Below are 27,809 nucleotides of genomic sequence, written 5' to 3' on the forward strand. Positions count from 1 at the left end.
CTTAGGACAGACCCGTACAGTGTTTATGGGATCCTATGACTCCTCCAACACACACACACACACACACACACACACACACACACGGTCAGACAGTGGGACATGAAATGGTTTGTGAAGTCCAGTACATGAAGCACATGAGTACACTCAGGCTGTGTTCTACTCTCTGTCCTCTGGATACTGGCCAATTACTAAGCGCGGCCAAGGGGAACTACAGGATGAAGCTCTCCTTTTCTTTCTCCTTCTGTCCATCTTTCTCTTTCTCTCTCTATATATATACAGTATATATCTCTCTCTCTTCTCTGTTTCTCTCTCCCTCGCTCTGTCTGTCTGTTTGCCCTCCTGTCTGTCTCTTTCTATCTGTATTTTTCTGTTTTCTTCTGTCTGTTGGTATCTCTCGCTCCCCCTCTCTCCTTCTTCCTTGGTTTCTTTCTTTATGTCTCTCTCTCTCCCTCTGTCTGTCTCTCTCCCTCTCCCCTCTCTCTCTCATCTCTGTCTCCCTCTCTCTATCTATGTGTGTGTGTGTGTGTGTGTGTGTGTGTGTCTGACTTCGTCTGTGTGTCTTATTTCCCAGTGGGCTGTCTGTCATACGTTGACCCTGACCTTCTCCAGAGCTCCTGCACAAATATTTACTCTCCCTCTGACAGGCACACACACACACACACACACACTCACTAACACACGCGCACACATGCACACACACACACACGCACACACACGGACACACACACACACACACACAAACACACACACAAACAAAAAAAATCAAGAGAAAAAGAGGGCAAGCTCAATTTCAGTGCAATTAAAGCAAACACACACCTACACACACACACACACACACACACACACACACACACACACACACACACAGTCTTCCAGAGGTAACCCTAGCTGATGGCTCAATAATTTTGAGCAGTGCTGAAGAGGTGATTATCCAGCGGTCTAAAAACAGATTAAATGGATACCAGGTGCATGTGTGTTTCTGTGTGAGAGGGGTCATGGGCGAGCAACAGAGAGAGAGAGAGAGAGAGAGAGAGAGAGAGGGAGAGAGATGACAGCCCTGTAGACGTAGTCTCTGCAGGGAGCTGGGTTCACAGTGTGAATAACATTTCCTTCTCTGTCTGTCTTACTATCAGGATAAAAGGCCAGAGGAACAGAAAGCATTACCTTCTCCTTTCAAATACAGAGAGACAGACCAGCGCACACACAGAAACACGACAACACACACCGCCACAGCATGCCCACATACACAGAGCTTAAACCTTCACTATTACCACACACACACATCCTCTCTCTCCCCAGACACACAGTTTAAAGATGCTCTATAAACCCCAACCCACAGAGCTTAAACATACTATAAACACACACACACACACACATCTTCTCTCCTCAGATACACTCAGATGCACACACACACACACACACACACCAAGGCAGTAAACGTGCCCACATCGGCCAGCCCCGTGACCAGTAGAGTGTGTGTAGGAGGAGCTCCTCACCCACGTTATTTTCAGTTCATCACTCTCAATAATTCATTCTCTCAGGCGGAGGAGGAGAGGAGAGCCCCGTGCCTCTTTCTCCATCACTCTCACACACACACACACACACACACACACACACACACACACACACACAAACCTACACACACACACACACAGAGATGTACCTGTCAAGAGGGAGGCCACACTCTCGCGGGCTGTAATCTGTGGGTGGCCAGTGGCCGACTTCTTCAGCCACCAGCCAGCAAATTGTTGTCAGCGGGGGAAAATCTGCGCTTGCATGTTGAATTCGGAAGAAGCCGTTCTTTTCAGAGAGACTGTTTAGTCAAAGGCTTTTTAATAAAACTAACAAACACAGAAACAAAGGAAATTCAAAGAGAGAAAACACTTAGCTCGCTGACTTGCTCAAGGCTATGTACAGCAGCAGATTAAGAAGAATCCAGCTGAGCGTCTGTGTGTGTGTGTGTGTGTGCATGTGTCTGCTTGTGTTTATGCGCACGTGTGTGTGTGTGTGTGCATCTGTGTGTGCCTGTGTCTGTGTTCATGTGTGTTTTTGTGTGTCTGTCTGCTGGTGTGTATGCACATTTGTCTGTATGTGCGTGTCTATGTGTGTCTGTTTCTGTGTATGTGTGTGTGTGGACGTGCGTTTTGTATGTCTATCCCTCTGTGTGTGTGTGTGTGTGTGTGTGTGTGTCTCCAAGCGCTGGCTCCCAGCTGACAGCGAGAGTATTACCTTGTTATGAGTCAAGTATGCCATAAATAATACTTCCCCTTACACACCTCCTTGACACCCTGGCACCCATTCAGCCCTGTGCAGGAAGTCAAGAGTGTCACGCACAAAAGAGTCCCCCTCTTGGGAGAATTCACACTGCATGTCCCTTTTTCTGCTCTCCATAATGAAATGTGCCACAGTTCAGCGGGCAGAAGCTTTTCATCTAAAGAATAGATATCGACTAAGCAATCAAGGCCTACGTGGAGATCCGCTTACGATGCAGCCTTGAAAGGTAATGACAGCCACAGACCTGAAAGATGCCGTTTCAGCACGCCGCTGGATGTGGCCGTGTGGTAAGTCGCACACAGAGAGAGAGAGCATGCTGGTGTCTGACAGAAGCCTGCTGATTTATTTCATTTGCTCTTTATTAGAGGGATGACAAATCAGACTTTTTTTTTCCTCAAAATTGCACATTTTTGTGTTTTGTTTTACAGTAATTGACAGAGGACGTTACCTCCCTCTTGTACGTAATGTTTAATGATCTGGGGACCCAACTCTGGATAATGAATTGCAAACTGTCAGAAATCCATGGGCACCACTGGCAAAATGAACTACTTTTCCTGGTTTCCTTAAAAGTTATTTTTTAGGGATAAGAGCTCTCTGGGGGATACTGATATTATTTATTAGACTGGTTTCTGAAGCTGGAGGTGGAAAATAAAGTATTTACCAGTCAAATGGGAAACCCCCCTAGCCTAGAGATATATTTAGGTCTACACAGTCAGTCTCAGGCAGTGCTATTCCGCTACGGCGGCAGCCACTGCAGAAATCCACCATTTCCATTAGTACTGCAGCAGCTGCTGTAGAACAAAATCACCATGCTTTAAAATTAAACACATTCGTCACATCACTCATCATGATCTGTGTGACCATTCCTTGTTCCACCTGATAAGTGAGAAGTTAATTTGAATTTTTGGAACGATTCCTCTTGGGTGCTGAACAGCAGTGCAGCTGTAGTGCAGCAAGAATGCAGTAACAAATTGGACTTCTACCACGGCTACATCTGTACACGCTGTTTGGTGCTATGCAATAAAGGCAGCGTATGTCGGCCCCATCGGCCTGACAGGCTGAACGTACATCTGGAAGCCATCCATAAACTAGAGAGAGAGAGGGGGGGGGGGGGGGGGGGGGGGGGGAAGCGAGGGAGGGGAAGGGTCAATGGCTGCCTTCCTGTTCCTCTGTTTCCTGTTGAGCAGACTCGCCGGCTGCCTGCACGCCTTCTCTGTCGCCCAGCAGGCCGCTCTTTCCCTCTCTCTCTCTCTCTCTCTCTCTCTCTCACACACACACACACACACACACACCTTCCCCAAAACCCTTAGGTCTTAGACCACTTTTCAAATGAAGCAAACTGAGCATTCTGACTCAACACTATAGAAATGCGAAAATTATGAACACCACATTCCCCATGTGTGCACATGTGTTTATCCCTAATTGGAACTCAATGGCATATGGAACGCGGCCAATTAATGGCAACTGTACCCAAAGGGCACACACTCCCTCGACTCCTCTCTCCTCTCTACCCTCTTTCAACTCTCTCTCTCTCTCTCTGCCTCTCTCTCTCTCTCTCTGTGGGGAATAGTGCTATATAAGGATGCGGGGAGTTGAAACGTGCGTTTACAGATTCTCAGTCCTTGGCCTGCTTTTCCTCTTTTTTCTCTTAGGGCTCGTTCACACTGCTCAACCCACTGCACCAGACTCAACTCAGCGGGGCCGGCGCTGCGCTGGGCCCCGTTTCCCAGAGCTGCCTTAATGTCACGGCCGTCCCGTTGTGGCTAACATTTCAGTGGAGCGAACACCGTCTTGGTGCTGAGGTGGCTTTGGGCAACCCGGCCCACGTCTGGCAAGTCGTAATCTGCCTTGGTGAGAGAGAGCCGTGCATGGAGGCGCTGTGTGAATAGACATTATCTGGGTCAATGCTGTGTGGGTATATGGGCTGGCACTATGGTGCAGAAAGGATATAGCGAGCACCTAAGCCTCAGTGATTTTGTGTGTCATCCATTCAAACACAAAATAAAGAAGATGGGAGAGAGTGGGGGAAAAGGGATGAAGGTTAGAGGGAGGAAAAAGAGAAGTGCCAGAGAGGAGATAAAGGAGAATGAAGGAGAGAAGAAGGGGAAGGTAAAGTACATGGAGACAGAAAAGGAAAGATATATAGACACACAGGTAGAAGGACAGATGAATGGCCTTTAGTTGGCCCATATATCCGTTTGTCCTTTAAAAACATCTGGCTAGTAATACCACCCTGCTGCCTGACACTTCAACAGCTTAATGCCCTAATGCTTGCAGCAGTGTATACACACACACACACACGCATACACACACACACACGCACACACACACACTCACATTGTGTATATACACATGAAAACCTCTACCTGCTGTCTAAAGCCTTCTGTTAGCCCCCCACTCCATGCCTACCCCACACCTCCTCGCTCTCAAGCTCCCTGAGCTGCCAGAGAGAGAAGAGCAGAGGAGTGAGAGAACGTTGCTGCGTGTGTGTGTATATGTGTGTGTGTGTGTGTGTGTGTGTGTGTGTGTACATACATGCAGGAGGGAGCCCTTGACCTTCAAAGGTCTGCGATCAACATAAAAAATGCTCAGGTGGGCTTTACTGTCTGCACATACGCACACAAACACACATGCACACATGCACACACGTACACACACACACACACACACACACACACACACACACACACTTCTGCTATTAGGTATGAGGTAGAGATGTAGCTCTGTGTTGGACAGGCAATAAGGGAAGGCAAGATTCCCTACAGAGCTTTTAACACACACACAAACACACACACATGCACACACACACACACACACACACACACGGGGCTCTCTGTAAATGAGCTCAATCTCTTTCACAGGTGCGAAGATTAGCCTTTTCCCTACATCTGTTCTCTGCTCAAACCTTTCATTATGAACAGAGGCTGCAATCCTCTTATGAGATATAAAGTGTGTAAGTGTATTGTGTTGTGTGTCTGTGCGTCTGTGTGTGTGTGTGTGTGTGTGTGTGTGTGCATGTGGCCTTTGTATGAGTAAGTGTGCGTGCTTGTGTATCGCATAATAGTGTGTATCTGTCTTTCTTTCATTATATGCAAGTTTTGTGAGTGAGTGAGTGTATGTGAGCGTCTGTGTGAGTGTATATCTTGATTATACCTTTAGATGTATCATAACTTTCACTTTGTATGTCACGGCCATGTCAGCTTTCCTACAGTGAGCATTTGCCTTAACTGTACAAAGGCTTCCGTGCTGCTGAGGTTTTAAATCCTTTCCTCCTGGGCTGCGGTCAGATTAGCCCGGTCTGATCGACTGAGCGGCCGAGCAGCGGGCCTTTGATCGCCCCCCCGCCGTCTCTGTTTGCTTGTCGCCGGCAGACAGGGAGCTGAATTCCACTTCACAGGTCGAGCACTTTATTTCCCAACATATCCAACTAGGTTTTGTTTCCTGGAAATGTCGTTGTATCCCTCCCAAAAGTCATGCTCTCATAGTTGTGGTAAAAATGGGGTTTCAAGCCTATATTCACAGTGAGGGATAATGCGATGTGATGCTTCCTATAAGAGGAAGCCTTGCAACATTGTTTCAACTCACGTAGCCGTCTGGAAATTACACTACTGAAGCCCATTGTGTCTGCATCAACGGCATTCGAAATGAATTCATGTGTGGCAAGACGAAACGATCCGGGCTGCACGTTGGACTGGTTACTCAGTGATTCAGCGCTTTGGTTCCGATCCCATTTGGGAAGTGAAAAGAACAGCGAGGGAGCTAAGTGGAATCAGTATGATGAGTGCGGTGCAAACGCTACAAGTTCCTCATGCGAACTAAAAGCTCTCACTTCATATTGGCGGTGTCAAACAAACAGACAAATGAATAAGAACAAGAGGGGAGAAGCAGAAAGACAGACAGAAGCAGACAGACAGGCAAACAGCTATGGACTCGAAAACACGTCACGCTGACCTATATTCCTCTTTCCCACTGTCAATCTCTTCACACTCTGCTTGGGAACTTAGGAGGAGACAGAGGAGAGAGCAGGTCATGGATAGAGAGAGAGAGAGAGAGAGAGAGAGAGAGAGAGAGAGAGAGAGAGAGAGAGAGAGAACTTGTGTCTGGGTGACAGGTGTCTGTCCTTCTCCACTCCGTCTCCTCTGTCTCTCTGGCATCTGAAGCAGTAATTGGTGCTGTCAGACACACAGAGGAGGACACAACACACGCACATACACACACATACACAAAAAGACACACATAGGCACAGCCACACACACACACACACACACACACACACACACACACACACACACTCTCCTGCCCTTCAGCATGTACCCCCAGGGCTTAAAGCAGGAGAGGTTTGAGAGGAAAATTCACTACATTCCCTACTAGCTGTGAGACAGAGAGACAGCAGGAGAGGGCAAGGGAGTATGAGGTGGGATCGGGGGGGGGTGGGGGGGTGGGGGGGGGGTGGGGGGGTGGGGGGGGATGGGGGGGTGGGGGGGGGGTGGAGGAAACAGAGAAACAGTGGCAGACAGAAACAGAGAAAGAGAACAGAAACAGAATACTCAAGAGACAAAGACAGAGAAAAGAAAAACGAGAGAGCGAGCGAGGCAGGGGGCTTCAGCTGCACAGACAGAGACCCCTGCATGGGGTGGTGAGAGATGGAGGCGAAGTGACAAGGGCATGCAAATGTATGTGAGAGACAGGGAGAGAGAGAGAGAGAGTATGTGTTTGAGTGTGTGTGTGTGTGTGTGTGTGTGTGTGTGTGTGTGTGTGTGTGGGAAAGAGAGAGAGAGCGAGAGAGAGAGAGAGAGAGAGAGAGGGAGAGAGAGAGATTACGTAACTCCGGCGGTGACAGAGCAGATGAGGATGATTTCATGTGATTGAGCAGCAGAGCCACGGCCATTGGAGCAGCACTGTCTTTAGTGCATGCCTCGATACACAGAGAAACAACAGAATAAGAAGAAAAAGGGGGAAGAGAATGAAACAAGCATAGCACAAATGCACACACACGTGTTAAAAATATGCATTAAAGGTGCTACAGGTAGCAGTTTTAAACATCACCTTGGTATAATTACTGTAAAAAAATGAGACCATGGTTGAGATGACTGTGAGTGTCTGTCAGTGGTATTGTTAGTACAAGTGTTTCTCAAAATGAAGACCACATTTCCCATAAATCCTGTTGCATCCTGTGACAAAGAGGATGTTGTTACTTGCTCTGATTCCCTGCAAAAACCAGCACACGATGTAAAATGCAATGTAGAGGCCAGTAGAGGCTGCCAATCTTCTCAGCGATGGGCTTGTTTGTTTACGATAATTATGCTAATGTCTCAAAATGAATGTGATATTGGTCTATTGATGTTAAAATGCTCCATGTAGCACCTTTAAAAGGGCTGTGTCATCTGGCATTCAGTGCAAAACACAAGTACATATTGTGGACTTACATTTAAAGCGGTGCTTTGCCGAACATTAATAACACAGACACACATTTAAACACACTTTGGGCCCTCACTTTAGGCAAAAGAGAGGACGGGGTGGGAAAATAGAAAAGAGAAAGATGAACCCGTGGTCTATAAATGTTTAAAGAGTGGGGACGGAGGAGATGAGGGCTGCTAGCAGGAGGAGGGAGACAGAAAGAAAAATGGTGAGGTGAAAACGGAAGAGTAGAATATCAGAGGGGATGGGTGAGGAGAGAGATGGGGTGGGGGGTGGGTGGGGGTTGGAGTGGGGGAGAGGGGAGGAACAGTCCCATTATAGAAGCAGACACCAGAGCCAGGTTAGAAAATAGCAGAGAGGAGGGGAGAGATGGAAAAAAGGCTGTAATTGGAGGTGTCTGGTGTTTGTCTGTCTAACACAGAGAGGCTAGTAATGATTCCATTAGCGCCTCACACCGAGAGAGAGACAGAGACACAGAGAGAGAGAGAGACAGAGAGCAAGAGAGGGAGAGTTAGAGGGAGAGAACAGGCGTGACAGAAAGACAGAAAGAGGAGGCAAAAGATGCCAAAACATGTGGAGAAGATTCACAATAGAACTGAACGATATGAACAAGAAAAACAAGAAAAGAGCGTCAGTGTGGCTGAACGTATCAAAGGGAAGAAAACAAGCACACACAAAAAGGACAAGAGAAAGAGAATTCCAGGCGTCCATTAAAAGGCTTGTTCACCTGCAGGATGATGATAATTACAAATGCCCCTCCACTCCTTCGCCCCGCTCTCTTCCCCACTTCATCCCTCCATCTCTTTGTGTGACAGCAAACGAGAGAGGGTGATTTAAATGCATTAGCGGCGTGTGTTTTCCCTATGGAAGACCTTCAGACTGTGTCAGGGCAGAAACCTTTTGTTTGGAGCTGACGCCGCGCGCTAAGAGGACTCTTTAAAAGCCTGGCCCTTGTTCTCTCAGGGACACATTAAAGCGCGGCGCAATGGGGTGTTGCACTTCTCAGTGTCCTTATGTCTTTGTTAAAAGCGGGGTGATTACTGATGCAGTTACATTGGTTGGCTACGTTTTGACGAGGGAAGGTAATAAAGGGGCACATATAGACAAAATAGCATGTACCAATGTAGTGATAACAAAAGAAAGCTGTTTTCCAGGGTCTGAATTTGGCTTTTACGCTTTATTTTATGGACAACACACAGATTTGAGATGTCTAAGACTGACATATGCGGGACAGCAATTTTCTAACAGAATGAGGAAGAAATTTCATTGCTATGAAAATCCTTTGCGAGATCACACAAAAATGTTTCTCCTACTACTGAGTAGGTGGTGCAGGAAACCCCGCGGCAGAGGAGCTTCTTTCCAATTTAAAATCTATTGTAAGATGCAATTTGATTGTTTCTGGAGTAATTTCTTCTCAAATTCTGGGACATTGAGATGAATTAAAATCGACTGAAGCGGCCTTCCATCCTGCGTTGCAGACACAGGAGACCTACACACATAAACACACATAAACACACATGTCCACCCCTGTCCTGACCATAACTCATTGTACTGGACGAGGGACACACATATATCTCCTGACCTCTGACCTCAGAATGTCAATAAGACTCCATCATTACCTCTGCGCACTACTGCAACACACTCACACACACACACACACACACACACACCTACACACACACACAAGCATACTGTTATTGAGTTAAAGGTAGCTTGTTAAATGCAGTTGCATTGCTCATTTATTCTCTCAGGACAGATAAGACTCGGGGAGCAGACTGATGAGGTCATAGAGGTCACAGAGGTCAACCGCTTTGCTGTGTCAGACTGACTTTAAATAAACTTTGAATACAGGGGATTCGACATAGGCCGAGGTAGTACAATAATTGAGATCACTTGTCAAATAACCACAGCATGTCATGTTACAAGACAGAGATGCACCTCAGGAGTCAGCTTTGCATGATTGAGATGCAGCCGCAGTATCTGCCACAATCTGTTCACATTACCAGTCTCAAACTGCAAAGTACAGCTTGTTCTTATTCACTTGTCTCTAAGGCCCAACTGCCAAGATTTCTGGGCGTCTTGGCTGGTGCTTCTCCAAAACAACTGAAATTGCATTTTGTGTGCAGATTCCAAGTTTGCAGTGATGAATATCTATGATTCCATTTTCTTTTCGGGGAGGAAGTGCGCCCATAGGGATGGGTGACAGTGTGGATCTAATAGAGCTCGCTCACTCAAATGCATGTGCACACACAGCATATATACACACACACACACACACGCACACATACAGATGCAAACACACATACACCATCTGTAGAGTTTTACAACTCAATAATCTGCTTCCTCAGGCATACCTTTTCCTCCACTCCCACAACACACACACACACACACATCAATAGGCACTTTCTCACACACACACATACTTCTCCCCCCCACTCAGCGGGGAAAATGAGATATTCGGCTCTGACAAACACACGCACACACACAAAAAGAGGAGATGCCTCCAAGCAACTCCTACCCTTTTCTCTGCAAGGACTGTCCTCACAGTGTTGGGAGCTGCATAAAAGTCACTCCAAGTGATGACACCCACACTCACACACACAAACACACACATGCACACACATGTGGGCACCTAGGTGAGTGCAGACACAAACACACATACACACACACACAAAGTGGGTGCGTAACCTAAATACCCAGAGTCATTATCATTCCATCCTCACTCTCACACAGTACCTCAGAGAGTGCCAGACTCTCCCCGCTCCTACACTTTGCACACACACACACACACACACACACACACACACACACACACACACACACAAGCAAACATGCACGGATGCACACACACACACACACACGCACGCATAGCCTACTTACACGTAAAAATGCACATCATAGCAGATGAGTGGAATACATAAGAACGCTATCTTTTGTTTAAAAGAGTGCTTTTGTAAGGAATCTCACCTACTTAGACACTGAGGTTTCATGTTAGAAGGCCAACCATTATGAGATATGTGCTAGTAGTTTTCAGTCAACCCCATTGACACACTGATACACACTATAGCACATACACTCAAGTGTAAGCTATGCAATGCAGCCATATTCCATATAGACACATGCACATACACTTATGCATGCAGCAACCAAGAGCATATCTCTCTCTCTCTCTCTCTCTCACACACACACACACACACACATACAAATTCACCCCCTGCCCCACTCACGTTGGCAGACATCCTTGTTCTCCTCGTAGCCCGGCTTGCACACACACCGCCCGATGGGAACCAGCCAGCCGCCATCGGCGCTGCAGTACATTTTGGGAGCCTCGAACTCCTCGGAGGCGTTCACACACACGCCGTGGACCTCCACCAGCGCCGTGTCTCCCCCTGTCACGGTGTCGGGGAACTGGGCCAGGTTGAGCACGGTGAGGGGACACTTCTTGTAGAAGACCCTGACTGAGACCAGGGCGATGCAGGCCCCCAGGTCCTGGAAGGCCAGGTAGAAGCCCTTTTTACTCAGGTTGCTGATGTCCCGCACTTCCGTGTTCAGCTTCATCACACGGTCGCCAACGTCCACCTATGAAGAGGGGATATTTAATGTGTTAGTTCATTTGAAAGGGACCAGAACAGATAATGTTAAAACCATAACAATTGTAGGGCTTCATTCCAGAACGTTATAAATCCATTTTGGTAAAATCTTGCTACCTGAAATTCAGCAATCTATATTTCAAAAACACAAATAAATGTATCCTCAAACTCCTGACAATTTTGTAAGCAAAAGGATTAAGATAACTCATAACTTTATTTTTAACCCATATTAAAACCCAGCTGTATTTTGTAAGATTAGGCACCAATTTTTCCAAATGGTGGGATATCTAATTTTGGAATGAAACTCAATTTCAGAATTGGATGGACTGTACATGCACACAGATGGAGCTAAGTCCCAACATCAGGCCCTCGATACATGTTAGAGGTTGAGAGCCTGCAGTTAATATGAGCAAGCATTTCAAAATGTATGGCCAGTAAGCAGGGTAGAGGAAAAATCCTGAGAAAATGTAAATTTGTATATTTGGGGTGGATATAAGCATTGATGACAATTTCAAGTTAATTTGGAAATGTTTTTTTCATCTGTTAAATTTTTAGACTGTAATTCCATGTTTGTGTGTGTGTGTGTGTGTGTGTGTGTGTGTGTGTGTGTGTGTGTGTGTGTGTGCGTCTCCATACCTGTGTGAAGCTCTCGTCAGCGGCGATAGTGTCAATCTTAACATACTGGCTTTCCTTGATGAACCACAGGTTGGCGTTGTTAGACTCATAGTAGTACATGTTGAATGTCTGCAAAACACACACACACACACACAATGTCCATCACCTTTCCTCTAGAAATGGAAACTCATCAGAAAAGCAGAAAAACAGAAAGCGGAGAGAAAGAGAGCGAAAGAGCGAGAGAGACCTGAAAGTTCTATGTTCAGGCCCATCCAATGTGAAATTTTAACAAGCCCCCAGTAGTTCTGAATACAGCCAGTATTCTGCTGTTTCTCTTCAAGTCTCAGTCCATCTGTCTCAACGGCCAATCAACGCTGCTGTCTGCAATCCCACAGCCTCTTAGAAAGTACAGCTCTGTACTGTCTAATATTGCCTCCAATACTCATTCTGTAGAAGTAATGAGAGCCAACAGGAGCAGAAGCCAGACAAAGAGGGGAGAAATGAATACAGAAGAGGAGTGAAAAGACTGATATCAGAGAATGGGGGAGAGTAAAAAATATATGAGAGGTGAAAATATATGAGCAACTACAAAAAAGCCTCCAGAGCATTGTCTGTATTTCGTTCTCCATCCATTCTCAATGCCATTCTTTCCACGCCTCTGCTCTATTTATCTATTCATCAGCCATCAAAATGTACTGCCAACTCTGTGTGGGTGTGTGTGTCAATGTGTGTGTCTGCGCTTGAATGCAAGTTAAATGGAAAAGATTGAAAAATAAGAACAAAAAAATGATATTTCAAAGGCTTTTTGATGTTGCTTCATTTGAAATGTGAATTTCACATCAAATCATGAATATAATGCAAAGGAACAGACTGTCACCTTCTGAAATGGGTCCTCATAGACCTTAATCCGTAACAGTGACAAGAGCAAAACAGACAGGCAGACGGGCAAAGGGAAGAGTGAGGCACTGACACTTCCATAGGTTTGATTCCCACAACGCATGCCAAAATTGTTTGTACCCACTTTGGAGCAATGTGTCAACGGAATAACATATGCTGTGATACTCTAATGATCATTGGTGTAAAGTTAGATGGGACGGTGGGGACAGTGGGGACGTGTTCCTACCACTTTTTTGATGAGCTAAAATTGTATTAATTCCATATGCGTTATGTGAACTAGTGTCATCTGGTCCACAAAGATTTAGCTACCTCACATTCTGTATTAATCAATTTATTTTCTGATTGAATCTCTTTAATGTATCATGTGTTTGTGGTCAAAAATAAGCAAAGTAAATGTCTTCATTTGTGTAATAATTTCTCGACCTGTATTTCATATTAGAATCTAAAATAGCCATGAGAAGTACATGTGCACTGATTATATTAATTGTGTCCAAAAGTTTCTGTTCAAGAGTGCTACAAAGTCCTTGAATATTGTGTAGAATTGCAGGAAATGTGATAAAAAAATGTCAACTTTTTCTGAGGGACCCCCAGACTCCCCACCAATTTGTGTCTCCACCACTTTTTAAATCGAACTTATGTCCTTGCTATTGATCCCCATAGGAGAAATTTGTCTTTTTGGAGCTGGTCAGGATTCACTGTCTTGCTCATGGAAAGGAAGTGAACCAGCAGGCCGATTTCTCACTCACTCAGTGACTTGAACCCCAGCCTCCCAGTTGAAGGACAATCTCCCTAATCACTACGCCACCCTGCTGCCCCCCATGTTAAATAGCATATGTGTGTGTATGATCCTCTGTGTGTGTGTGGTGATGCAGACCTCTTTGCAGGTGCCGGGGACCCCAGGCAGGCTGTTACAGTCCCTCAGGGTGAACTTGATCTCGATGTAGACACGCTGTGCCCCGTCTCGGCTGATGTGGCGCGTCCTCAGCCAGTTGTTCTGGTTGGCCTCCATGACGTTACACACCTGGTAGGTCCTCATCGGGGTGTTCCTCTCATCCATCACACTGATCTCCTCCCACTGCGGACAGAAAGGATAAAGGGAGGAGGGGCCGTCAGATCAAGAAGATGTGTGTTTATTATGCTGCCCTAAGCATAACATTTCTGAGGCATAGAGACTGCTATTAACAGGTGTCATTTCTCAGATGGAGAGTGAGGGAGGGAAGAGGGATGAAGGGAGGGAGGGAGGAAGGAAGCAGTGAAGAAAATGGGGAGAACAGGTGGAGGATGTAGGGAGGGATGGAAGGAGGAGGAGAGGGAGAGAGAAGGGTGGGAGGAAATGGGTGATCCGGGAAAGAGAGGGATGGAGAGGGAGAGAGGGAGAGAGGAAGGGAGAGCGATGTAGGAGAGAAGGAGAGAGGGCAAGAGGAGGGAGGGGGGGAGGGCTGACGAGGAGTGTTTGTGTTCGCTGTGCACTCTTTCCAACTATAACATCCACATTAAATGCCTGGGTCTCATCCAGTACATTTGCAGCGGAAGGTCAAGTGGACATGCAGCCGAGGCAGACTGCTGCTCAACAGCACAAGGCCGGCTCCACCACAGCACCACTCGGCTATAAGATCATCTCATTTCATCGCAAGTCAATGGACAAAGGAGATCTCAGTTCAAAGATTGCTTATAGGAAACTGGGGCCAAGTTCAGTGGAGTGTGGTTTAGTGCGAACCAGCCCTAAGCCAATATGTGCACTCTGTTTTCATGTCTGGGTGAGTATGAGTGATGATCTGTGTCAAGATGACTGAAGGACCGTCTTTGTCTATGCTGCACGTGTGCATACAGTGAGTGTGTTTTTCTGAGTGAATGCGTGTTTTAGCGCTTAAGAGGTACGGGTGTGTGTGTGTGTGTGTGTGTGAAAGAAAGAGAGAGAGAGAGAAAGAGGTAGGACAGAGCTACTTTGTCTCCCGTCATCTGCTACCATCTGTTTCCACTTGCGAGTAAGGCAGTAATTGAGAACACTTCTCGCATGAGCAGGAAAACATTTCTATCCACTCACACACATAGACACACATAGATAGACGCACGCACACACACACACACACACACACACACACACACACACACACACACGCACACACACACAAGCACACATACATTCACACACACACAAAGAGAAAGAACGATTCTATTCCTTAAAGGAAAGGAAAATAAGCCAATGTGGTTTCAGAGACTCAAGATATCTGATCCACTCAAGGGGAAACTAACTGCCAGTCTTGGACACACACACACACACACCAAGACCCACACAAACACACACATGATACACACACTCAGAAACACACACATTGGATGAGCCCTAGTTTGTGGCGAGAGATGAGTGGACCACCATCTTTGTTCTGAGCTCCTGTCATCATCGTAAGGCTGGAGCTTTAAGCTCTGGAGTGATGAGCACATATCAACTTACAGTAGTCCATCCATGTAAACACATATCCCAATACATACACAGGGCATGAACACATGGACACACACACACACACATGCATGCATACACACCTGCATGCACTCAAGCGTACACATGCACACAAACAAGAATGCAGACTAAGATGTGAAACCAGTGAAGTCATCCCTCACTCGTCTGAAATTCAAATGAAAGCAGAGCGATGGATGAGACAGAGACAAAGCGAGAGAGTGAGAGAGAGAGAGAGAGAGAGAGAGAGAGAGAGAGAGAGAGAGAGAGAGAGAGAGAGAGAGAGAGAGGGAGAGAGACAGAGAGAGAAGACAGGCCAACAAAAAAGCAAAGCAGGCAGCAGAAAAGGCTAAGAAACTTTCAGACAAGGAGAGCCCGGGCTAAGGTTGGGCTCTTGAAGCAAATTTGATGTGACGGCCCAACAACCCGGCAAAAGCTTGACGCGTTTCACCCCAGAGTCCTGAGCACTAAAACAGATCCGCACACACACACACACACACACTCTCTCAAACTCTCTCACACACTCAGATGCTTTTAATCTCCAGCCTCCTCTTAAAAATCTACTGTGTATGAATTGGAGCTAGAGCAAAACCAACTCTCACTTGATCCTGTCGTTAAAGTGGCCCAATAGTCCATCAAGTACAGGAACAGGGGGAAGGGAGCAGAAGAAAGGGGAGACAAGGAGTTGGCAGCAGTTTGCTTAAACTGCTGCAGTCAGCTGGCATGAGCGTCAACAGTCAGTTGAGTTTGAAGAGGATGTATAGGGTCCTGACTGACATATCATACTGTACGCATACACAATAGCTTAATGTTATACACACACACACTGACACACACAGAGATCAACCACACTCAGTTCAGTAAAAAGAGCAAAACAAGAGACAGAGAGAGAGAGAATGAGAGAGAGAGAGAGAGAGAGAGAGAGAAGAGGAGAGAGAAATGAATGTGGGTAAATTACAGGCGCGCCTGGCAGCTAAACAGACCCATCTGTGCAGAGCTGGGACCAGTCGGACATCACAGGATGGTCACACACACACACACACACACACACACACACATACACACAAGGCTGGGTCCCGGGGGAGCGGTGATTAAAGCATTTATGGGAATAGTCATTGAGGGATAAAGAGGGCTTTATGATGTCTTTGTTTATTTCTTTGTAGGCAGAGTTTGGAGTGGCTGGATTACTGCCACTTCCTGGTGTGTGACTTATTTCCCTAGGAGGCGAGTCTGTTCATTGTCACTCAGCGTGGTGTAACGCACAGGTGTGTTTATGAACATGAACACAACCTGCTTGCCTCTGTAACTCTAATGCGCTCGTAATACGCCAGCCCAGTAGGAAAAAAATCGAACGAAAACACGACAGGGAAAATGTTTGGACAGGCTGAAGAGTTTAAGCTCTCTATCGTCAACACACACACACACACACACACACACACACACACACACACACACAGCAAGCTAACCTGTTGCCAGGGCGATGTTAGTTCAGTCTGAACACTAATTAACATTCGGAATGGAGCCCTCGTCCCTGAACCCTTCATCACCTCGGCCAATCAGCACGGAGCCTGCCTGATTGCTTTGAAGTGAAGCAGAGACGTCGGATCGGGGTTTAAGTTCAACCATTCACCAGCTTAACATAATATCCCTCCTTCTGCAATCATCTGCTGTGTACACCTACGAGGACAAAATTGGCCTCCAGACTCTGGAACAAGCTCTGGCTTATTGAGGGGATAGAGACAGAGAGGGGGAGGAGGGGGAGAAAAACAGAGATGGAGAGAGAAGAGGAGGAGGAGGGGGAGGAATGAGCAGTTGAGGAGCCTCCGGGAGAAAATGAATAAAGATGCTTGTGGGGGCCTCCCGTTTTCCAACATCATTACCGCGTGTCTGTTTTGTGTCCCACACCAGGAACACCCCCGCCCGGTGACAGAAGTGGGTCGCTCCACTCCGTCTCAGCCACATCCGGCCCTGCACGGCCTGGATTAAGACTGACCTGCGGGGGTCAAGTGTGGTTTTGGACTGATTCAGGTAGACAGTGGTCCCAGAGCGGTGGGAATGCATCTCGCTGAGACCCGTCTCCGGGTTTACGGTTCAAAGGTCAACTGGATAATCCCCCTGATATGAAACACAAGACCCTGGGAGACCCCCTCACAGCTCCGCCACCTTTCCTCTCTCATTCTATCACTCTCACTCCCTTTTCATTCTCCTTTAAAGGTGACACATCTAGCTTTATCATTACCACATTCATTTTGAGACATATGTTTAATTACCATAAACAAACAATACCATTGCCGACAACATTAGCAGCTTCAACCAGTCTCTTCTACACTGCATTCTACATTGTGTGCCACTGGGTTGGATTTCACTAGAAATCTGCTGGATCGCTTGACGGCACAGATTGCTTTACGTCATAAAACAGGAGGAGGGCCGCCGTTCTTCCAGGAACAGCAAGTAGCAACATCGTCTCTGTGTCAAGAAGCAAAGGGATTTATGGGAAATGTTGATTTAGAGAAACACTAGCACTAACAATAACACTGGCGTGAGATGTTGGCTACCAATGACAGCAATGTCACCAGGGTGTCACAATTAATTTGCCAATGATATATTGATGTTTAAAAATGCTACACATAGCAGCTTTAAACAGTGTCAACACATCTCTCCTTTCACTTCACTCTCAGTTCGCCTGTTTTTTTCTCACTTTAATTTTTCACTCGCTACGTTTAAATCTGCTCAGCACGTCTGCCCTCTACCTGTTAGAGAGAAACATGATTTTCATGCTGTAAGAACATCATGACCAACTGTACAAGCTGCTGTTTATTTCTCTACGAGTTTAGAAACTGTCTTTTAGATTGACAGTGACCTGGCCGAGGAAGAGGGGCAGAAGGATAGCGTTTATCCAGCAAGACGCTGACATCATGTTACACCTTCATGAGCAGCAACATCAAGTGAGAACTAACCTGAGAGCAGAGGCTACCAAGTTTATCCAAAGACAGACATTTAATCATTTCCTTGGCTGGATAGAGCACAGAGGTGCCTGAACCCGCAGTAAATCAATGAGCTGTTCAATCAGTCAGAAAATCTAACAGTAGACTTTTTCTTTTACAGTATGTCAGTTGATACTGTATGATTACGGGTCTATTCGCAGTATTTTTTGACAGACTAGTTATGTGGAAACACACAGAGCCAGTCTTGAAATGTATACCTCATTAAGCAATGGTCAAAACACTTCCTACAACCACAATGTGGCATTTCTGCACTCTATAACAAAAAGTCCAAGTCCTTCTTATTCGCTTTCTTTATTCGGAGGAGTTGCTAGATCCCTTCCCTGTTGACAAAGGCTGATGAAAAAGGATTTATCTTATATACAGTATATATATATATCTTTAACAGATTTCACTGAGAGTAAACTAACAACACATGTGCCTATCCAGGCCACAACCATGATAAAGCCACCTCAAACTGAGCCATATCTTAAATAAAAGAAACTGGAGCACTCACTTTGCTTTTCAAAATTTGAACCTTTTTGGCTCGGCTAGAGGTGAGACACATTCCATTCCTCTATCAGGGCCTCAGTGAAAAAAACACAAAACACAATATGACCACACAATCAAAGCGTTTCAATGGAGCGAGCTCGGTACCCTTCCCATTCAGGGAGAAAACAAACTTGCTCAGCCCTCCTCACTTGAGCTCAACCCCTGCCTCTCCGCTGCGCACAACCATGAAACCGTGTGTGGCATCCTGCAATTTAACACACCGACACTGAATAGTGGAGAGGAACTGTGACTCGAGTGGAAATAGAATTAGTTCAGTGCCATTCAATAGCTTCTGCGCCAGTTGCTGCGCTGAGTGACATACAGAATGCACTCTTATTGCTGTATTGAATGCTTTACGCCTTTTTCCCTCTTTACGCTCTCTCACTCCTTTCCTCTCCTCTCCCCGCTCTGTTGTCATTTTCAGATGCATGGTGGCTGCACTCCAGACTCCCTCGGTCCCTATACCTGCAAGAGGCTGGTTACGCAACCACACACACACACACAGACACACACACACACACACATACACAGACACACCCAGTCACAAAGGCGTAAAGAGACACACCACACACACACACACAAATAACACCAACACACACACACACCATCTCCTGTTATGTAAGAATATTTACCCCTCCTCCGCCCCATCCCTCCACTCCCATCCCAAAAATCGCAACCCGTAATAAATGGAGGCTCCAGTGCCACAGCGTTTTCAGCGCAGCGGAAATAATTTGTAAATTCCCCCTGCAGACTCCCGATTTAGCAAGGAGCGCTCGAGAACCCAGTGCTCTCTAAAACACACACTCCACTGGTGCGGCTGCTAGTTCTGTGCCCCTGCTTGTTTCCTGAAAATAAAACATGTAAACACAACCAGATAGTTGTGATCAGATTTCTCTTTTTGCTGCCAGCTCCGTTTGTCATACAGAGAGGATGTTTCGGACGTGTTTCTGTGTGTGTGTGTGTGTGTGTGTGTGTGTGTGTGTGTGTGTGTGTGTACTCACCCCCTCGTTAGGGTAGGCCTCCCAGCCCAGGTCGGCCAAGGCGGACATGGAGTCCAGCAACGTAACTGCAGAAAAACAGAGAAAAGAGAGACACACACATGAGCACAAACCACTGATATACGCTTGAAAGGCATCTCATTTGTCTCGGCTTATTTTCTCTGAGGCATGGTGTCAGAGCGTATACCGCATGTACATGCTTTCCATATAGAATGTGGACACACTGTTGTCTTGGGTAGACATTGCAAAACATCTCTGACACTGTATAAAATAATATAAACCTCCCATATCCCGAGACTATCCCGAGTGTCTTTGTGTTTGATACAGGGGGATCTGTTATTGTGTCGGTGTACAACAGCAGTGATACAGCCTGAGCAAGAGTAAACCTATATTTTGAAGAATAAGATTACTGTGTTTCTGCCACAGCTGTTACGGTTCAAGGTGACTACTACAACTCAGTGCTACACAAACAGCACCAAGACATTGAGGCGCGAGGACGTCTTTCAGTTACATTTACATTTTAAACATTTAGCAGGCGCTGTCATCTAGGGCGATAAGTGCAATATTTATTATTTATTCCACTGTTGCACTTATTGCGACAGTAGGAAAAAAAAAAAAAAATGTGCCGTTGGCTCTGAGTCACACGTCTTGCCTCCTGTTTATAATAGGTTTCTCTGTGTGACAAGAGGAAGTGGGGGAAGGATGGAGAAAGGTGAGAATGAAGGGCGAGGTGAGGGAGGTGGCAGGGCGGCCAGAGGGAGGCCAAATGAAAGACTGTTTAGATTCTGGAGCATGGCTCTTCACCAGTGTGTGTTTGTTGTTTGTGTGTGTGTGTGTGTGTGTGTGTGTGTGTGTGGGTGCTTGTTGAGGCCTGGCTCAGTCGGGCCCTAATCAAGCCTTCAACACCGCTGACCATCAATATTTAATCAGCATCCATCTGCAGAGACTGCTGCTTCTCCCTTTCTTCTCTCTGTCTCTCTCTCTCAATCACACACGTTGTTGCTCTCCCAGGTTACCCTGCTCTGTCCCTGTCTTTGAACCAACCTCTTCTAGCCACAGATCCCAGATCAGAAGTCTAAGTCGCTGACCGGACTGTGTCCACTAGTTAGTTGACACTGAACTGACCCTGCATCAGTGCACTGCAAAAAATATCCACCTTAACAAGCCATTTAGTCTCATATTCATCCTTAAAGTCTTATTTTTCTTAAAACAAGTGGAAAATGCCAATGGGGTGAGAGAATATGAATATGAAAATTTCCAATGCAGTCTCACTTGTTTCAGGAATTTTCTTGGAGCAAGTGTAAATATCTTGAAACAACAGAATAAGTCAAATCACTCCACTAGTATCGAGAAAATGACACTTGATTCAAGAAAATTATTGAAACAAGTTGATTTGCATTGGAAACAAGAGAAATGATCTTACCCCACTGGTGGATTTTTTCACTTATTTTAAGAAAATGAAGTTTTTAAGACTAAATGAAATGACTTGTTATGGTGGACATTTTTTGCAGTGTGGTTTAGCAGCGAGCTTTCATATTCCCTCCAATTACTATGAGCTTGGCAGCACTGACCTGAATAACTATTCCAAAGTCAAAGTCAAACAAGCCAGTCGCCACTGTTAAGCACAGGGCTTGTCTGAGGGATTGCCCTCCCAAATGTACAGTAAATGAGACAAATCACTCAGCTGAAGAGAGAGCTGAAAGTGCTTCTCTGGGTCTCCATCTTGCCTGTAGGTAAACAAAAACACTGTGAAATTATTGCCACCGCCTCTGCTTCTTTCTTCCCCTCTCTTTCTCTCCCTCTCGCACTCACGCTGTTCATCAGCCCTAACTGGATCCCAGCCACTCTGCAGCCGTTCTCCTCAGCTCAGCACACCGTGACAGCAGGGAGGCATGTCATGCTGTATTAGCGTGTGTGTAAGTGTGTGTGTTCCGTGTGTGTGTGCGCGTGTATAAAAGCACACATATCCGTATGCGTCTGCGCGCGCTCACATGCAGTTGATGTATTGCGTCTGTGTGAGAAAACAGCTACAGAAAAAAAATAAAAATAAATGTGCATGGGGCATAATGAGACAGAGAGGGAGCACAGCGGAGTCAAGGTGAGAGAACGAGAGTGAGAGAGAGCAAATGAGAGGGATGAGGGAAAAAAGTGGTGCTGAGCAGTAAAAGGTCAGAGGCACCCTCCGGCTCCTATGTGCATTCAGATAGACTAAAGACTATTCACACTGCTTCTCTCAGCTCATGGGCTTTTGAGTGACATACAGAAATAGGACATAATGGTATAATAATATGTGATTCCAGGACCCACCGGAAAGGCACACACCCACACCTGCACACACACACACACACTCACAGTACAGCACAACTATCTACTCGGTTCTTGGAACCTGGCAAAATTGTTGGCATGTCCTTTTCATAGAAATTATACCAATGATGTTCCGTCCCTGCGCCTGAGTTACTGTCATTATTTCTCAATCATTTCATATTAGAGCAGAGAAGAAAGGTTCAATATTGTTCCAATGAGAGTATAATAGAGTACGGGCTAGAAAAACTATTATGGTTATTGTTCTCCTGTGTTTCTGGTTGTGGGGAAACAGGCCTATGCTTGCAGTACTGTTTTGTAAGCTAATGTGTTACTGACCTCCATTACATATTCTACAGCCATTCTACAGTCCACTGGGAACACACACACACTCACACACACACACACACATGCACACAGACACTTTCTCTCCTCTCCTCACACCTCCTGTCAATACCACTTATCACTTGTAATCAATGACTGGACTCATCAATAATGTATTAGCCATAGCTTCCTGTCTGCTGACACTGCCAGTGTTTGTGTTTGTGTGTGTGTGTGTGTGTCTGTGTATGTATCAGAGATAAGGACAGAGAGGAAGATAAATATTTAGCACGTCATGCCTCTAAAATGACACGTTGAAAGAATATCATTTCCTTCCCAAAACAAACATGAATCCCCCCTTCTGTCTGGTTGCCATCCTCTCTATCTACCCATCCATCTCTAATACTGAGGTGGCTATTAAATCATCTCTCTCTCTCTCTCTCTTTCTCTCTCTCTTTCTCCAGGGAATGGACTAAACTGTGTGTGTGTGAAATCTAAGCCGGGCCAGACCTGCTTTTGGCCCGGAATAAAAACACCAAGCTCATCAGTGAGTCACTCAGGCCAGGCTCAGGTTTGATCTAATGACCAGTCACACACGCACACACACACACACACACACACACACACACACACACACACACGCACACACACACGCAAGCTGTTGAGTTGCTAAACATGACATTTCATACCCACAGTGGAGCTCCTTCCAAAATCTGATCACTCAGAAACACTTTGGAACAAAAAATCCATCCGCCATCTTGGCTTTTCATAGGCTTTCAACCTAAAAATACCCCCTCCACGTACACACACACACACACACACACACACACACACACACACACACACACACATTTTCCCCCAGCTTTCATCATAGGAATACACAAACACACACAGACACATACACGTGCCCTCATTATGGTGAGAGTTGTTAGGTTACAGAGAGACACGCTGCCTTATTGATTTTCAGCACTAAACTGTGAGGTTTACATGCTAAGACAGAAAGAGGGGGAGGGAGGAAAATAGGGAAATTGTATATAAAAATTGCTAAATAAAGGCAACATCAAAGATGCTGAAAACTACTCATTCTTATAGAAACATATAGAAATGGGTGACAATTTTCACTTTCTTTCTCTCTCTGTGTCTCTCTAGCTCTCATTCTCCCTTCTGTTTCCCCCTCTGGTCTGTCTGTCTCTCTCTCTTTCTCTCTCTCTCTCTGTCTATGTCTCTCTACCCCTCTCTCTCTGGTCTGTAATCCACTGCTTCAGCTGGGCTGCGAGAAGCTGTGATCTACCTGCCAAGAATCAAACAGCACTGCCAACGGCCAGACTGCCGCACAAAAAGACCAGGATGCCCATACACACACACACACACGCGTGCGCACACACACACACACACACACACACACACACACACACACACACACACACCGTAAGATGTTGCCAATGCCACAAAGAAAGAGAAAGACTGCTCAATAAGACCACCACACAGACTCAGTGTACAGTATAATGTGTGACTGCATAATGAGTTTATAAGAGCTTTTCAATTGTTCAACACACAAAATATTATGTAATCACACGCAGGGACTAATAGAAAATGAGGGGACAGTTGCTACTAACACTATACATACATACGCAACCATAAACCATACATACATGCTTCTACTTTCTTATTCATCCTTTATTTAATCAGTCTCCTTGACATCGAAATCTCTTTTTCAAGAGAGCAAAAAATGGATTCATAAAGTTGACAAAGAAAATACGAAATACAATTCAAACAGTCAGCAACATCCATTCTATAAAATCATAAAACATTATAGATACATTTAAAAAAATACTACATTATAAAAAGCAATTACAAACATAATTGAAAATGTGAGATAAAATAGTTTTAAACTAATTGAGGGGGATAAAATTGTAATTTTAAAGTGCTTTGCAGTTTGCTCCATGCCAACATACATAAATATATCCATGCATAAAAAACACAGATATACAGAGGAGTGCATGCAAGTACATGCACACACACCGAACACACACATACACACACACACACACACACACACACACACACAGAAAGCGCCTACATACAGTACCCTTTCAACAGATGAGTTAACAGGAACACACACACACACACACTAGCATCGCCACACAGGCAGACCTTCCAGTCCTTCCACTCCAATGAGAGCGCAGTTCAACGAGCGAGAGTGTTGTCAGGGCAACACACTGGGCGATGGAGAGTGGGATGAAGGAGGGGGGGATTGGTGAGCTCTGAACTTTAGGATCGCACTGGAGTCACACCAAGACTGCTGGACTCTCTCTCTCTCTCTCTCTCTGTGTCTCTCTCTGTCTTTCCATCACTCCTCTCTCCACTTATCCACAAACCCAGAGAGGCTCTCAAACAATCATCTCCCCTCTAGTTTTTCCTCTCCATCTGCACTCTCTTCCTCTGTTCTCTCTTTTCATTCCTTTCTCTCTCCCTCTCTTATTGAAGCTGCCTGTCTCCTCCTTCTCATCCATGCCACCAAATAGACTTGCAGTACTAATATCCTACTCTTTGTTTTCTTCTTAATTAAGACATTCAACATGCATTATGAATACGTTGTGGATCACTTCTTCATCTTCTGATCACATGAACATTCAAATATCTATCAGTGAAGGCCGGTGTTTTGAAACAGCATTCCTTTGGCCATCCTATTAATCCCTAAATCTGAAGCTTTGTTCGGGACTCATTACAGCCTCTCCTTCCAGTCTTTTATAATCAGCCTGTCATTCTCAGGACCGCAAGTCAAAGTGCAGTTAAAGGCACAGTTACCACATTTCAGGGCAAGTAGGTTTGGCTTCCATTCACACTTGAGTTAAGTCAGCGCAGCAGGGATTTAACACCAAAACTGCATACGTCTGTATTCAGACCTTAAACCTATCTTTACTATTAAGCGCTCTTTGTGCATGTGGGAAGGGGTTCCCCCAAAACACAGGCATATCCTGAGCTGCAATTCTTTTAAATTTGTTTTTCATATATGATATCTCCTCCTGGGATGAGGTTGAATCTAGCAAGATTTTTTTCATAAAAGTCTAATTCTTTTCTGTGTGATAGAAGGCCTGAGTTGTGCAAATGAATAAGGCAATTTGGTTGATTCAAATTAAATAAAATCTCATGTAATCTCCTTCAGTTCAATACATTTGCCCTGCGTCCTAACTGCCTATTCTGTGAAATGCTAGAAATATTATGTTGATCCTCCACAATTCAACACAGACAAAATCAAATTCCACTCTGGGTTATATCAAGTTAAATTAAATTCATTTCTACAAATAAGTATTCTCACAAATAATTATACAGTAGCCTAAAGCTATACAAATGAGTGTTAGACAGAAGCAGATTACTGAAAGTAGCTGATTCTGAGAAATACAAAAATCAAAGTCAATAGTCTATTAACATGCACAGCTGCGTTGTAGCATGGATTGACCAGGTCAGCAATGTGTCTCTCAGCTGAAACTGATATAAAGAGATAGCCGAGTCCTTCACTTACACCCAGTAAAAACAGATCTACCTAACTTGTCTTTTGTATAAAAATGAAAGCCAAGCGGCCTAATATATAGGCCTACATCATTTATCAAAAGCCCCTATGGTCTAAATTGTGATGGTGGATTTTCCTGGATAGGCCAGAGGCAAAGTAAGACACATCTAACCCAATTTCTGGTGAAGATAAGTCTATATTTCAAGATGACATACACCACAGCCATAAAATAATACTTCCTCTTGCATCATTTATACACGAACGATAGGTCATCTACACTGCAGTCGCAAATGGGCCAATATGCTCATGTGATGTGACGAATCTTGTCTTTTAAGAAGCTTTGATTCAAGGCTATCGCTCTACTCAAGTGATTTTTAAAAGGAATGCACAATACGCACTGAAAACCCCGTTCTGCAAAGCTGTTTCAATGACAAAAACCTGGCAACCGAAAGGGCAGGTGCAACGACTGAAGATAGAGAAGATATTAATTAACATATTTACGAATGTGATGAATTCTGCCTTTATCTAGTTGAGCTAGCACATTTGAACTTCCCTCCCCTTCCCACTGTGGCAGAGGACACATTAGAAGGAGCCTACTCTGCTATTTAGTATACACTGGCAGCGCTAGCAGAATGGAAAAGATGCCATTCTGACAGTCTATGACAGGAGCACTGCCCTAGTTTGTCGCTTGAAGAGACTCTGGAGTGTGTGTGTGTGTGTGTGTGTGTGTATGTGTGTGTGTGTGTGTGTGTGTGTGTGAGGTGCGTGTGTTTGTCTGTGCGCGATGGTTGAATGCCTGCAGTGTTGAACTGTGACACCCAGTCAGATGCAGACACTTGTTTTTTTAATAAGCTTCTTCCACCAGTATGCCAACAACTCATCGGGGGCAAGGGGCAATAAACACACACACACATGCATCACACACACACACACGCACACACACACACACACACACACAAGCACACATACACATGAACAGTTACACCAATGAAGACCTTGAGCATACAGAAACAACGTGCAGTACAAACCACAGACACACACACACACACCTACACACACATGCACGTCCTCACACACACACAGACTGTGACGCATAGCACCATTCATTTAAAGAACTGAATTAAAATAAGGAGTGAGGAATGAATAGAGTGAATGAGCGGTGACAGATAAAGCTTTTTTTCTTTAATAAGACACAGGGCAGCTAATGCTGCAGGATTGTCTGAAAATTCTGCCTCTATAAGTGTGTGTGTGTGTGTGTGTGTCTGTGTGTGTGTCTGTGTGTTTAAGGTTTTTTTTTGCCTTCCTCTTGACCTTTTTTTGTGCTCTGTTAATTCTAAAGACGTTCCTCCTCATAGGACAAGAGCTCTGGTATCCTGTAGACACACACACACACACACGCACACACGCACACACACACACACACACACACACACACATGCACAGCTGTCACACAGTGGTTGGTCACAGGAGGGTAAATTGGCCTGGAATCTTGGGAGCGAGCCACAGCAGTGGAGACGGATAGGAAATCACATGTCAGATAAAAGTGCACTTACGACAGGTTGCTACTGTAGGTACACACAGACACATAACATACACACACATACACACACACCTCAAGATGGCCTGTCAGTACAACACATCTAATTGTCTGTCTGACTGCCTGTCTGATAGCTCGTCCGTCTGTCTGTCTGCCTGCCTGCTCTGCTACCTCCGACTATCAAGTCGAGGCTAAACTAATTTGCACTGACTTAGATACGATGGAATAGTAAACAACAGACAGACAGAGAGAGAGACGGAACAAGCAGAGCCCGGATAACACTGAGACGGAAAGGGCTAAGGTAAAACAGGTTGTGAGGAGGAAAGGACAAGCTGGATAAGGGGGAAGAAAGGATGCAT

The 27,809-nt window shown here is 45.4% G+C and overlaps 1 protein-coding gene across 1 annotated transcript in view; it reads right to left on the reverse strand.

Moving 5' to 3' along the window:
• The window catches only part of LOC139929266 (ephrin type-A receptor 3), a 77,218-nt gene that overhangs the window by 43,457 nt on the left and 5,952 nt on the right, over window positions 1-27,809 (reverse strand). Inside the window, exons 2-5 of the mRNA XM_071922119.2 lie at window positions 19,784-19,848; window positions 13,669-13,869; window positions 11,919-12,026; window positions 10,920-11,271 (exon numbers count right to left, since the gene is read on the reverse strand). Coding sequence (XP_071778220.1) covers window positions 10,920-11,271; window positions 11,919-12,026; window positions 13,669-13,869; window positions 19,784-19,848 — 726 coding nt within the window. The remainder of the gene's footprint in view (window positions 1-10,919; window positions 11,272-11,918; window positions 12,027-13,668; window positions 13,870-19,783; window positions 19,849-27,809) is intronic.

This window comes from Centroberyx gerrardi, chromosome 13 (genome assembly GCF_048128805.1).
Source record: "Centroberyx gerrardi isolate f3 chromosome 13, fCenGer3.hap1.cur.20231027, whole genome shotgun sequence".
Taxonomy (NCBI): Eukaryota; Metazoa; Chordata; class Actinopteri; order Beryciformes; family Berycidae; genus Centroberyx; species Centroberyx gerrardi.